The sequence below is a fragment of the Salvelinus namaycush genome, unplaced genomic scaffold (assembly GCF_016432855.1).
Source record: "Salvelinus namaycush isolate Seneca unplaced genomic scaffold, SaNama_1.0 Scaffold110, whole genome shotgun sequence".
Classification (NCBI taxonomy): domain Eukaryota; kingdom Metazoa; phylum Chordata; class Actinopteri; order Salmoniformes; family Salmonidae; genus Salvelinus; species Salvelinus namaycush.
Genome location: NW_024057787.1, coordinates 350,311 through 363,863, shown reverse-complemented (window position 1 = coordinate 363,863; position 13,553 = coordinate 350,311). Strand labels below are relative to the sequence as shown.

The window sequence follows — 13,553 nt, the reverse complement described above, 5'->3', positions numbered from 1 at the left end:
GTGCAGGGATCCAGACTAGAGTCATCAACATACATTGAGACTGTGCAGGGATCCAGACTAGAGTCATTAACATACATTGAGACTGTGCAGGGATCCAGACTAGAGTCATTAACATACATTGAGACTGTGCAGGGATCCAGACTAGAGTCATTAACATACATTGAGACTGTGCAGGGATCCAGACTAGAGTCATTAACATACATTGAGACTGTGCAGGGATCCAGATTAGAGTCATCAACATTGAGACTGTGCAGGGATCCAGATTAGAGTCATCAACATTGAGACTGTGCAGGGATCCAGATTAGAAACTAGAGTCATTAACATACATTGAGACTGTGCAGGGATCCAGACTAGAGTCATCAACATACATTGAGACTGTGCAGGGATCCAGACTAGAGTCATTAACATACATTGAGACTGTGCAGGGATCCAGACTAGAGTCATCAACATACAATGAGACTGTACAGGGATCCAGACTAGAGTCATTAACATACATTGAGACTGTGCAGGGATCCAGACTAGAGTCATCAACATACATTGAGACTGTGCAGGGATACAGACTAGAGTCATTAACATACATTGAGACTGTGCAGGGATCCAGACTAGAGTCATCAACATACATTGAGACTGTGCAGGGATCCAGACTAGAGTCATCAACATTGAGACTGTGCAGGGATCCAGATTAGAGTCATCAACATTGAGACTGTGCAGGGATCCAGACTAGAGTCATCAACATTGAGACTTTTGTTTTTGTCCTCTGGATTTCTGAACTCCTTGATGTTCTTGTTGGATCTCATTTTAACAGCATTTCAATGGCCATAATAATATAATTCTGATTACAAATGAGGTGATCCTGTATAAACTCAGGTTCTCACCTTGAGCCTTGCTCCGGCAGCATTTCACCAGCAGTATGATGGTCACCAGCAGGTAGGGAGACCCCACCAGTAGACTACACAGCAGCCTGGGTAGAGACATGGACAACACTGGGACTGCTGGATATGGAATGGGAGTTGGAACTACAGTTGAAGGAAGAATGACACCTGGAGAGAGGCATGGAAATGACAAGAAAATATACACACACACACACACACACACACACACACACACACACACACACACACACACACACACACACACACACACACACACACACACACACACACACACACACACACACACACACACACAGATTTAGAATTCTGTTCATAATGTAAATGTTCAGTATATATTCATGGTTAATAATATCCTGTTTGAGATAGGGGGCAGCATTTTCACTTTTGGATGAGTTGGTGACCATAGTGAACGGCCTCCTACTCTGTCTCAGATGCTAATATATGCATATTATTATTACTATTGGATAGAAAACACTGAGTTTCTAAAACTGTTTGAAATATATCTGTGAGTATAACAGAACTCATATGGCAGCAAACTTCCATATAGGAAGTGAAAAATCTGAAAACGAGGCTCTGTGTCAGGGCCTGCCTATTCAACTGGCTTATATTTATCGATATGCATGCACTTCATACGCCTTCCACTAGATGTCAACAGGCAGTGGAAGGTTGAATGGGGTGTCTAGCTTGATGTGAGGCCGAATAAGAGCTTTTGGAGTGGCAGGTCCGGTCTTTTGTCCGGACCATGGTATGTTGTGGTAAAGTTATTTTAAAAAATCTAACACAGCGGTTGCATTAAGAACCAGTGTATCTTTCATTTGCCATACAACAAGTATTTTTATGTAAAGTTTATGATGAGTTCTTTGGTCAGATTAGGTGAGTGTCCAAAATATCTCCGGACATTCTGGCGAATTGTTGCTACGTATTCACAATGTATAACCACGATTTGCAGCTCTAAATATGCACATTTTCGAACAAAACATAAATGTATTGTATAACATGATGTTATAAGACTGTCATCTCCCAGCTCCCAGCTGCCCACTGCACTGAGGCTAGGTAACACGGTCACCACCGATAAATCCGTGATAATCGAAGACTTCAACAAGCATTTCTCAATGGCTGGCCATGCCTTCCTCCTGGCGACTCCAACCTCGGCCAACAGCCCCGCCCCCCCGCTGCTACTCGCCCAAGCCTCCCCAGCTTCTCCTTTACCCAAATCCAGATAGCAGATGTTCTGAAAGAGCTGGAAAACCTGGACCCATACAAATCAGCTGGGCTTGACAATCTGGACCCCCTATTTCTGAAACTGTCCGCCGCCATTGTTGCACCCCCTATTACCAGCCTGTTCAACCTCTCCTTCGTATCATCTGAGATCCCAAAGGATTGGAAAGCTGCCGCGGTCATCCCCCTCTTCAAAGGGGGAGACACCCTGGACCCAAACTGTTACAGACCTATATCCATCCTGCCCTGCCTATCTAAGGTCTTCGAAAGCCAAGTCAACAAACAGATCACTGACCATCTCGAATCCCACCGTACCTTCTCCGCTGTGCAATCTGGTTTCCGAGCCGGTCACGGGTGCACCTCAGCCACGCTCAAGGTACTAAACGACATCATAACCGCCATCGATAAAAGACATTACTGTGCAGCCGTCTTCATCGACCTGGCCAAGGCTTTCGACTCTGTCAATCACCATATTCTTATCGGCAGACTCAGTAGCCTCGGTTTTTCTAATGACTGCCTTGCCTGGTTCACCAACTACTTTGCAGACAGAGTTCAGTGTGTCAAATCGGAGGGCATGTTGTCCGGTCCACTGGCAGTCTCTATGGGGGTACCACAGGGTTCAATTCTCGGGCCGACTCTTTTCTCTGTATACATCAATGATGTTGCTCTTGCTGCGGGCGATTCCCTGATCCACCTCTACGCAGACGACACCATTCTATATACTTCCGGCCCTTCCTTGGACACTGTGCTATCTAACCTCCAAACGAGCTTCAATGCCATACAACACTCCTTCCGTGGCCTCCAACTGCTCTTAAACGCTAGTAAAACCAAATGCATGCTTTTCAACCGTTCGCTGCCTGCACCCGCACGCCCGACTAGCATCACCACCCTGGACGGCTCCGACCTAGAATATGTGGACATCTATAAGTACCTAGGTATCTGGCTAGACTGCAAACTCTCCTTCCAGACTCATATCAAACATCTCCAATCCAAAATCAAATCAAGAATCGGCTTTCTATTCCGCAACAAAGCCTCCTTCACTCACGCCGCCAAACTTACCCTAGTAAAACTGACTATCCTACCGATCCTCGACTTCGGCGATGTCATCTACAAAATAGCTTCCAACACTCTACTCAGCAAACTGGATGCAGTTTATCACAGTGCCATTCGTTTTGTTACTAAAGCACCTTATACGACCCACCACTGCGACCTGTATGCCCTAGTCGGCTGGCCCTCGCTACATGTTCGTCGTCAGACCCACTGGCTCCAGGTCATCTACAAGGTTATGCTAGGTAAAGTGCCGCCTTATCTCAGTTCACTGGTCACGATGGCTACACCCACCCGCAGCACGCGCTCCAGCAGGTGTATCTCACTGATCATCCCTAAAGCTAAAACCTCATTTGGACGCCTTTCCTTCCAGTTCTCTGCTGCCTGCGACTGGAACGAATTGCAAAAATCTCTGAAGTTGGAGACTTTTATCTCCCTCAACAACTTTAAAAATCTGCTATCCGAGCAGCTAACCGATCGCTGCAGCTGTACATAGTCCATCTGTAAACTACCCACCCAATTTACCTACCTCACCCCCCATACTGCTTTTATTTATTTACTTTTCTGCTCTTTTGCACACCAGTATCTCTTCTTGCACATGATCATCTGATGATTTATCACTCCAGTGTTAATCTGCTAAATTGTAATTATTCGATTTATTGCCTACCTCATGCCTTTTGCACACATTGTATATAGATTCTCCTTTTTTCTACCATGTTATTGACTTGTTTATTGTTTACTCCATGTGTAACTCTGTGTTGTCTGTTCACACTGCTATGCTTTATCTTGGCCAGGTCGCAGTTGCAAATAAGAACTTGTTCTCAACTAGCCTACCTGGTTAAATAAAGGTGAAATAAAAATAAAAATCTGATGAAGTTGTCCAAAGGTTAGTGAATCATTTTATATCTTTTGCTGGTTTTTGCGAAAGCTATGTTGGCGGTGAATAAATGTTTTTGTGTGTTTGGCTATTGTGGTAAGCTAATATAATTCTATATTGTGTTTTAGCTGTAAAACTCTTTAAAAAATCGGAAATATTGGCTAGATTCACAAGATGTTTATCTTTCATTTGCTGTACACCATGTATTTTTCATAAATGTTTTATGATGAGTATTTATATATTTCACGTTGCTCTCTGTAATTATTCTGGCTGCTTTGGTGATATTTGTGATGGTGGCTGCAATGTAAAACTATGATTTATACCTCAAATAAGCGTCATTTTCGTACAAAACATAAATGTATTGTATAACATGATGTTATAAGACTGTCATCTGATGAAGTTGTTCAAGGTTAGTTATTAATTTTATCTCTATTTGTGGGTTTTGTGAAGGCTACCTATGCGGTGGAAACATGGTGAAAATATGCCGTTGTGTGTTTGGCTATTGTGGTTAGCTAATAGAAATACATATTGTGTTTTCGCTGTAAAACATTTTAAAAAGCGGAAATGTTGGCTGGATTCACAAGATGTTTGTCTTTCATATGCTGTATTGGACTTGTGATTTCATGAAATTATATTATATGATATCCCTGTGGCGCTAGGCTAGGCTATGCTAGTCATCTTTTTTGGTGAGGAGGATCCCGGATCCGGGAGGGAGAAGCGGTAGAGGTTAAAAACTAAAGTCTATCAGTCAGTATCACTACTGAAAATAAAACAAATCCACAGAGGAAACAATAACAAAATGGAAACATTAACAAAATCCTGACCTCCAAGCGTTTATTCAAGTTGTAATCTTTGGATGCCGACAGCAGTCGCACCATTGGAAGACAAAGCTTGGAATGTAGCCAACAAAAGCCTATTCCTGCTATTTTCCCGTGATCCATCAAACACATTTGGTGTGTCATCATAATGGTCTCTGACATCATAATGGTCTCTGTCATCATAGTGGTCTCTGACCTCATAATGGTCTCTGTCATCATAGTGGTCTCTGACATCATAGTGGTCTCTGTCAACATAATGGTCTCTGACATCATAGTGGTCTCTGTCATCATAATGGTCTCTGACATCATAATGGTCTCTGACATCATAGTGGTCTCTGACATCATAGTGGTCTCTGTCAACATAATGGTCTCTGACATCATAGTGGTCTCTGACATCATAATGGTCTCTGACATCATAATGGTCTCTGACATCATAGTGGTCTCTGACATCATTGTGGTCTCTGTCATCATAATGGTCTCTGACATCATAGTGGTCTCTGACATCATAGTGGTCTCTGTCATCATAATGGTCTCTGACATCATAGTGGTCTCTGACATCATAGTGGTCTCTGTCATCATAATGGGCTCTGACATCATAATGGTCTCTGACTTGTGGTGAGTCTTGTGCCTTTTTTCAAAGCTGATTTGAATGTCATTGAGAAAACAGAGAAATATTTTTTTTAAATCCACAAACATTTTTTCTGAATTTAAAAGTAATACTCGTAGTAATCATCTAGTTTTTCAGTACTATCTGCAATTTGATTAAAATATTTTTGTTGGGAACGAAAGGGATTTCAGTTACCGTTATATCTTACATGTAACGGACTACCTTCATTCTCTCCTCACCTGTCACTGTCATCCAGCTCTCTGGTGATTCTCCTTCAGAGTTGGTACACTTGTAGAGTCCTTCATCTGACTTGGATACTGCAGGGATGGTCATCTCTCCTGTAGTCTCAGTCCTGATGAGGGATCCATCTTTGTAGAAATCAGCTGTGAGGTCAGAGGGAGTTCCCTTGTATCTGCAGCGCAGAGTCACAGAATCTCCCTCAGTCACAGGAAGGGCAGGGCTCACCAGGATCAGAGCTCCATCTGTATATAATATATAAAAATCATATATAAACAGGTCTCTCCAGGATCACAGCTCCAGCTGTATATAATATATAAACAGGTCTCACCAGGATCACAGCTCCAGCAGTATATAATATATAAACATCATATATAAACAGGTCTCTCCAGGATCACAGCTCCAGCTGTATATAATATATAAACAGGTCTCTCCAGGATCACAGCTCCATCTGTATATAATATATAAACATCATATATAAACAGGTCTCTCCAGGATCACAGCTCCAGCTGTATATAATATATAAACATCATATATAAACAGGTCTCTCCAGGATCACTGCTCCAGCTGTATATAATATATAAACAGGTCTCACCAGGATCACAGCTCCAGCTGTATATAATATATAAACAGGTCTCACCAGGATCACAGCTCCAGCTGTATATAATATATAAACAGGTCTCTCCAGGATCACAGCTCCAGCTGTATATAATATATAAACATCATATATAAACAGGTCTCTCCAGGATCACAGCTCCATCTGTATATAATATATAAACATCATATATAAACAGGTCTCTCCAGGATCACAGCTCCAGCTGTATATAATATATAAACATCATATATAAACAGGTCTCTCCAGGATCACAGCTCCAGCTGTATATAATATATAAACAGGTCTCTCCAGGATCACAGCTCCAGCTGTATATAATATATAAACAGGTCTCTCCAGGATCACAGCTCCATCTGTATATAATATATAAACATCATATATAAACAGGTCTCTTCAGGATCACAGCTCCAGCTGTATATAATATATAAACAGGTCTCTCCAGGATCACAGCTCCATCTGTATATAATATATAAACATCATATATAAACAGGTCTCTTCAGGATCACAGCTCCAGCTGTATATAATATATAAACAGGTCTCTCCAGGATCACAGCTCCATCTGTATATAATATATAAACATCATATATAAACAGGTCTCTTCAGGATCACAGCTCCATCTGTATATAATATATAAACATCATATATAAACAGGTCTCTCCAGGATCACAGCTCCAGCTGTATATAATATATAAACATCATATATAAACAGGTCTCTCCAGGATCACAGCTCCATCTGTATATAATATATAACTTCTTGAGAATACAGGGGGTGCTATTTTCCCATTAGCATAATTTGCTCAACAGATTAAACTGCCTCTTATTCAATTATTGCTCTTACTACATGCATATAAATAATACCATTGGAAAGAAAACAATCTCTAGTTTCTAAAACCGTTTCAATTTTGTCTCTGAGTGATACAGAAGTCATTTCACAGCACTTTCCATGACCAAGAACATAAAATCAAGATGTGTTATGCTGGCTTCAAAGCTCTGCCTATATATGGTCGTGCCCCCTATGACCCGAAACACACCTCATTCGCCTTCCTCTGGGTGTCAAGAAGACGTCAGAGGAGAAATTCTTTGTTTATCTGGTACTGACGTGAAATAAGACCTATTTCTTTGGCGTGACCGACAACTTCCGGTTTGCTGATTCGCACGAGTTGGAGCTGCGATTGTGTACTGTTTTGCTGGCGTTATGGATGAAAACTATCTCCGTGTCGAATTTTGTTTGATACATGTGACCATATCATCGTAATGTATGTTTTTTCAATATAGTTTAATCAGATTATTTGAATTTTTTTGGGAGTTTTGCGGTGTTCCGTTGTCACAATTTATTTACATTTGAGAGATCTGTGCCACTCGACCGGTACCTGTGCTAAATGGAGTGGGAAAGGAAGATTTCTGAACGGAACCAACGACTCATCTTGACAAAGGACACTTTGATCAACATTCTGATGAAAGATCAGCCATAGTAAGACCCAATTTACGATGTTATATCATATCTGTTGTGCATGTGAACTGACCGTGGGCGCCTAGCCGAATCTGCCTTGTATAGCTATGCTAATTTAGCGCTACATTTTGTTTTCGTTATAAAACATTTAATAAATCTGAAATATTGTTTGGATTCACCAGATGTTGGGCTTTCAATATCTGTACGCTGTGTATTTTTCTGAAATGTTTTAAGATGAGTAATTCGTTATATGACGTTGGTCTCTGTAATTGTTCTGGCTGGGTCAGCACTATTTCAGATTGCAGCTGCAATGTAGAACTGTGATTTATACCTGAAAAATGCACATTTTTCCCCAAAAAAACTATGCTATACCATAAATATGTTATCAGACTGTCATATTATGAAGTTGTTTCTTGGTTAGTGGCTATATATATTTTTATCTAGTCGAATTAGTGATAGCTACTGACGCAGGAAAAAGCTGTTGGGAGTAAAAAAATCGTGTCCTTTGCTAACGTGGTTAGCTAATAGATTTACATATTGTGTCTTCCCTGTAAAACATTTTAAAAATCTGAAATGGTGGCTTTATTCACAAGATCTGTATCTTTCATTAGGTGGCTTGGACTTGTGATTTAATGATATTTAGATGCTACTATTTAATTGTGACGCTATGCTAGCGATGCTAATCAGTGTGGGGGGGGTGGGGGGTGATCCCGGATCCGGGGTTGAGGCTCGTTAGAGGATAAACATCATATATAAACAGGTCTCTCCAGGATCACAGCTCCAGCTGTATATAATATATAAACAGGTCTCTCCAGGATCACAGCTCCAGCTGTATATAATATATAAACAGGTCTCTCCAGGATCACAGCTCCATCTGTATATAATATATAAACATCATATATAAACAGGTCTCTTCAGGATCACAGCTCCAGCTGTATATAATATATAAACAGGTCTCTCCAGGATCACAGCTCCAGCTGTATATAATATATAAACATCATATATAAACAGGGTTCTCCAGGATCACAGCACCATCTGTATATAATATATAAACATCATATATAAACAGGGTTCTCCAGGATCACAGCACCATCTGTATATAATATATAAACATCATATATAAACAGGTCTCTCCAGGATCACAGCTCCAGCTGTATATAATATATAAACATCATATATAAACAGGGTTCTCCAGGATCACAGCACCATCTGTATATAATATATAAACATCATATATAAACAGGTCTCTCCAGGATCACAGCTCCAGCTGTATATAATACATAAACATCATATATAAACAGGTCTCTCCAGGATCACAGCTCCAGCTGTATATAATATATAAACATCATATATCAACACTTCTCTCCAGGATCACAGCACCATCTGTATATAATACATAAACATCATATATAAACAGGTCTCTCCAGGATCACAGCTCCAGCTGTATATAATACATAAACATCATATATAAACAGGTCTCTCAAGGATCACAGCTCCAGCTGTATATAATATATAAACATCATACACTGCTCAAAAAAATCAAGGGAACACTTAAACAACACAATGTAACTCCAAGTCAATCACACTTCTGTGAAATCAAACTGTCCACTTAGGAAGCAACACTGATTGACAATAAATTTCACATGCTGTTGTGCAAATGGAATAGACAAAAGGTGGAAATTATAGGCAATTAGCAAGACACCCCCAATAAAGGAGTGGTTCTGCAGGTGGTGACCACAGACCACTTCTCAGTTCCTATGCTTCCTGGCTGATGTTTTGGTCACTTTTGAATGCTGGCGGTGCTTTCACTCTAGTGGTAGCATGAGACGGAGTCTACAACCCACACAAGTGGCTCAGGTAGTGCAGCTCATCCAGGATGGCACATCAATGCGAGCTGTGGCAAAAAGGTTTGCTGTGTCTGTCAGCGTAGTGTCCAGAGCATGGAGGCGCTACCAGGAGACAGGCCAGTACATCAGGAGACGTGGAGGAGGCCGTAGGAGGGCAACAACCCAGCAGCAGGACCGCTACCTCCGCCTTTGTGCAAGGAGGAGCAGGTGGAGCACTGCCAGAGCCCTGCAAAATGACCTCCAGCAGGCCACAAATGTGCATGTGTCTGCTCAAACGGTCAGAAACAGACTCCATGAGGGTGGTATGAGGGCCCGACGTCCACATTTGGGGGTTGTGCTTACAGCCCAACACCGTGCAGGACGTTTGGCATTTGCCAGAGAACACCAAGATTGGCAAATTCGCCATTGGCGCCCTGTGCTCTTCACAGATGAAAGCAGGTTCACACTGAGCACGTGACAGACGTGACAGAGTCTGGAGACGCCGTGGAGAACGTTCTGCTGCATGCAACATCCTCCAGCATGACCGGTTTGGCGGTGGGTCAGTCATGGTGTGGGGTGGCATTTCTTTGGGGGCCGCACAGCCCTCCATGTGCTCGCCAGAGGTAGCCTGACTGCCATTAGGTACCGAGATGAGATCCTCAGACCCCTTGTGAGACCATATGCTGGTGCGGTTGGCCCTGGGTTCCTCCTAATGCAAGACAATGCTAGACCTCATGTGGCTGGAGTGTGTCAGCAGTTCCTGCAAGAGGAAGGCATTGATGCTATGGACTGGCCCGCCCGTTCCCCAGACCTGAATCCAATTGAGCACATCTGGGACATCATGTCTCGCTCCATCCACCAACGCCACGTTGCACCATAGACTGTCCAGGAGTTGGCGGATACTTTAGTCCAGGTCTGGGAGGAGATCCCTCAGGAGACCATCCGCCACCTCATCAGGAGCATGCCCAGGCGTTGTAGGGAGGATCATACAGGCACGTGGAGGCCACACACACTACTGAGCCTCATTTTGACTTGTTTTCAGGACATTACATCAAAGTTGGATCAGCCTGTAGCGTGGTTTTCCACTTTAATTTTGAGTGTGACTCCAAATCCAGACCTCCATGGGTTGATAAATTTGATTTCCATGGATCATTTTTGTGTGATTTTGTTGTCAGCACATTCAACTATGTAAAGAAAAAAGTATTTAATAAGAATATTTCATTCATTCAGATCTAGGATGTGTTATTTTAGTGTTCCCTTTTTTAGCAGTGTATATAAACATATGTAAATAATATATAAACAGGGCTCTCCAGGATCACAGCTCCAGCTGTATATAATATATAAACATCATATATAAACAGGTCTCTCCAGGATCACAGCTCCAGCTGTATATAATATATAAACATCATATATAAACAGGTCTCTCCAGGATCACAGCTCCAGCTGTATATAATATATAAACATCATATATAAACAGGTCTCTCCAGGATCACAGCTCCAGCTGTATATAATATATAAACATCATATATAAACAGGTCTCTCCAGGATCACAGCTCCAGCTGTATATAATATATAAACATCATATATAAACAGGTCTCTCCAGGATCACAGCTCCAGCTGTATATAATATATAAACAGGGCTCTCCAGGATCACAGCTCCAGCTGTATATAATATATAAACAGGTCTCTCCAGGATCACAGCACCAGCTGTATATAATATATAAACATCATATATAAACAGGTCTCTCCAGGATCACAGCTCCAGCTGTATATAATATATAAACATCATATATAAACAGGTCTCTCCAGGATCACAGCTCCAGCTGTATATAATATATAAACAGGTCTCTCCAGGATCACAGCTCCATCTGTATATAATATATAAACATCATATATAAACAGGGCTCTCCAGGATCACAGCTCCAGCTGTATATAATATATAAACAGGTCTCTCCAGGATCACAGCTCCAGCTGTATATAATATATAAACATAAACATCATATATAAACATAACATCAGCTATCTGAAACCAGATGAACCACTAAACACTATAATGTTAGTAGATGGTGTTTGTGGACATACCAGGTACTGTGATGTTGACAGCATTGCTGTGTTCTCCAGACCCAGACTCACACCAGTACGCTCCACTGTGTGATGGTATTAGCGACACGATGCATGAAGACCCTTCTGGTTTTCCCCATTTTCTTCCACAATCTGAACGCTCCCCAGAGACTGTGGACCTCTTCAGTCTCCATCCAGCAGAGTTCCCCTGAACCTCACAGCTCAGAGAGACAGACTCATATTTAAAGAACTGAGATCTGTCAGGACTGACACTCAGAGTGGCTGAAAGAGACAGATTTGACATATAGAAGGTGAGAGAGAGAGAGAGAGAGAAAGGGAGAGAGATAGAAACATTGAGAAATGGTTTGATGAAGTGGTTTGATGAAGAATACAAAAACATAAGAAAGAAATTGAGAAACCTATCACACTAAAAACACAGAACCAGAAAAACAGAGCCTTCACCACGGTGAATCAATAAAACAATACAGAAATACACATCGGAAAAACAACACATCAGAGAATGTAATTGAAGAATCCGTAGAATCTAACCACTTCTGGGAAAATTGGAAAAAACAAAAAAAGAGATGTTTGGATAAACCACTTCTCCAATTTTGGCTAATAATGAATAATGAAGATCAAACAGCAAAAACATACAGATGAACAAATACAAATCTTAGAATCCAGAACCTGGATTATCCAAATACCAAAAAGACACACACACACACACACACACACACACACACACACACACACACACACACACACACACACACACACACACACACACACACACACACACACACACACACACACACACACACACACACACACACACACAGTCTTGTACAGCTAACCTTGTGGGAACATACAATTCAGTGCCATTCAAAATCTTATTTTCCCTAACCCCTAACCCTAACCCTAACTCTAACCCTAACCCTAACCCTAAACCTTAACCCTAACCCTAACCCTAACCCTAACCCTAACTCTAACCCTAACCCTAACCCTAAACCTTAACCCTAACCCTAACCCTAACCCAAAAACCTAAACTTTATCCTAACCCTAAACCTAAACCTAACCCTAGCTCCTAACCCTAAAACTAACCCTAGCTCCTAACCTTAATATTTAACTTAATTCTAACCCTGACACTAATTCTAACCTTAACCCTAAACCCCCTAGAAATAGCATTTGACCTTGTGGGGACTAACAAAATGTCCCCAGCTGGTCAATTTTTACTTTGTTTACTATTCTTGTAGGGACTTCTGGTCCCCACAAGAATAGTTAAACACGTCCACACACACACACAGTTGCCCAGGACTTCGCCTCAACATTCTACATGTTCATCACACCAGCCATCGGAAAAATCGTCCTGGAGATGACAAATTTGGAGGGATTCTGTAAATATGGAGACTGATTGACCTGCGTGCCTAGATAGGTCTGCTAATCTTAGCGGGTGTGTATAGGTCCCGAGGCGAGGCTACATGTAGTCTCTGGGATGCAGAGTAGGGTGATTTTCCGTGCCACGATGCCACTGAAAGTCTTTCACACTTTCTCAAGAATGCTACGATTTGATAACAGTGAGTCAATAATCAATAATAATAATGATAATAATAAACCTCTACTTTAGAAAAGGAAACATTTATGACAGGTGTGTTGTAATTAAAATGAGTGTTGTCCACTGACTAAATGCAGTCTTTCTGCATTGTGAAGAGGGAAAACCCAGATATTCACAAAGTTTGTGATGAATGACAGGTTGTTTCTTCATACAAAATAGATTTGGGGTTTAAAATTCAATTAAGCTGCTTTATTTTAGGTGTTTATTGAAGGCGGGTCATTTTTTACCCTTAGGACAAGGGGAGTATACAGAATGTTAAGACTACACAAGGGTTAAACTCTTTAACATCCTCAG

General features: G+C 41.4%; 1 protein-coding gene across 1 annotated transcript in view; it reads right to left on the bottom strand.

The window, feature by feature from the left end:
* Nucleotides 1-875: 875 nt before the first annotated feature.
* Nucleotides 876-13,553, bottom strand: part of LOC120035737 (low affinity immunoglobulin gamma Fc region receptor II-a-like) — a gene marked incomplete at its 3' end in the record, with an annotated part of 39,607 nt that continues 26,929 nt past the window's right edge. Inside the window, exons 2-4 of the mRNA XM_038982298.1 lie at nucleotides 11,669-11,868; nucleotides 5,700-5,942; nucleotides 876-992 (exon numbers count right to left, since the gene is read on the bottom strand). Of these exons, the coding sequence (XP_038838226.1) occupies nucleotides 876-992; nucleotides 5,700-5,942; nucleotides 11,669-11,868 (560 nt within the window). The remainder of the gene's footprint in view (nucleotides 993-5,699; nucleotides 5,943-11,668; nucleotides 11,869-13,553) is intronic.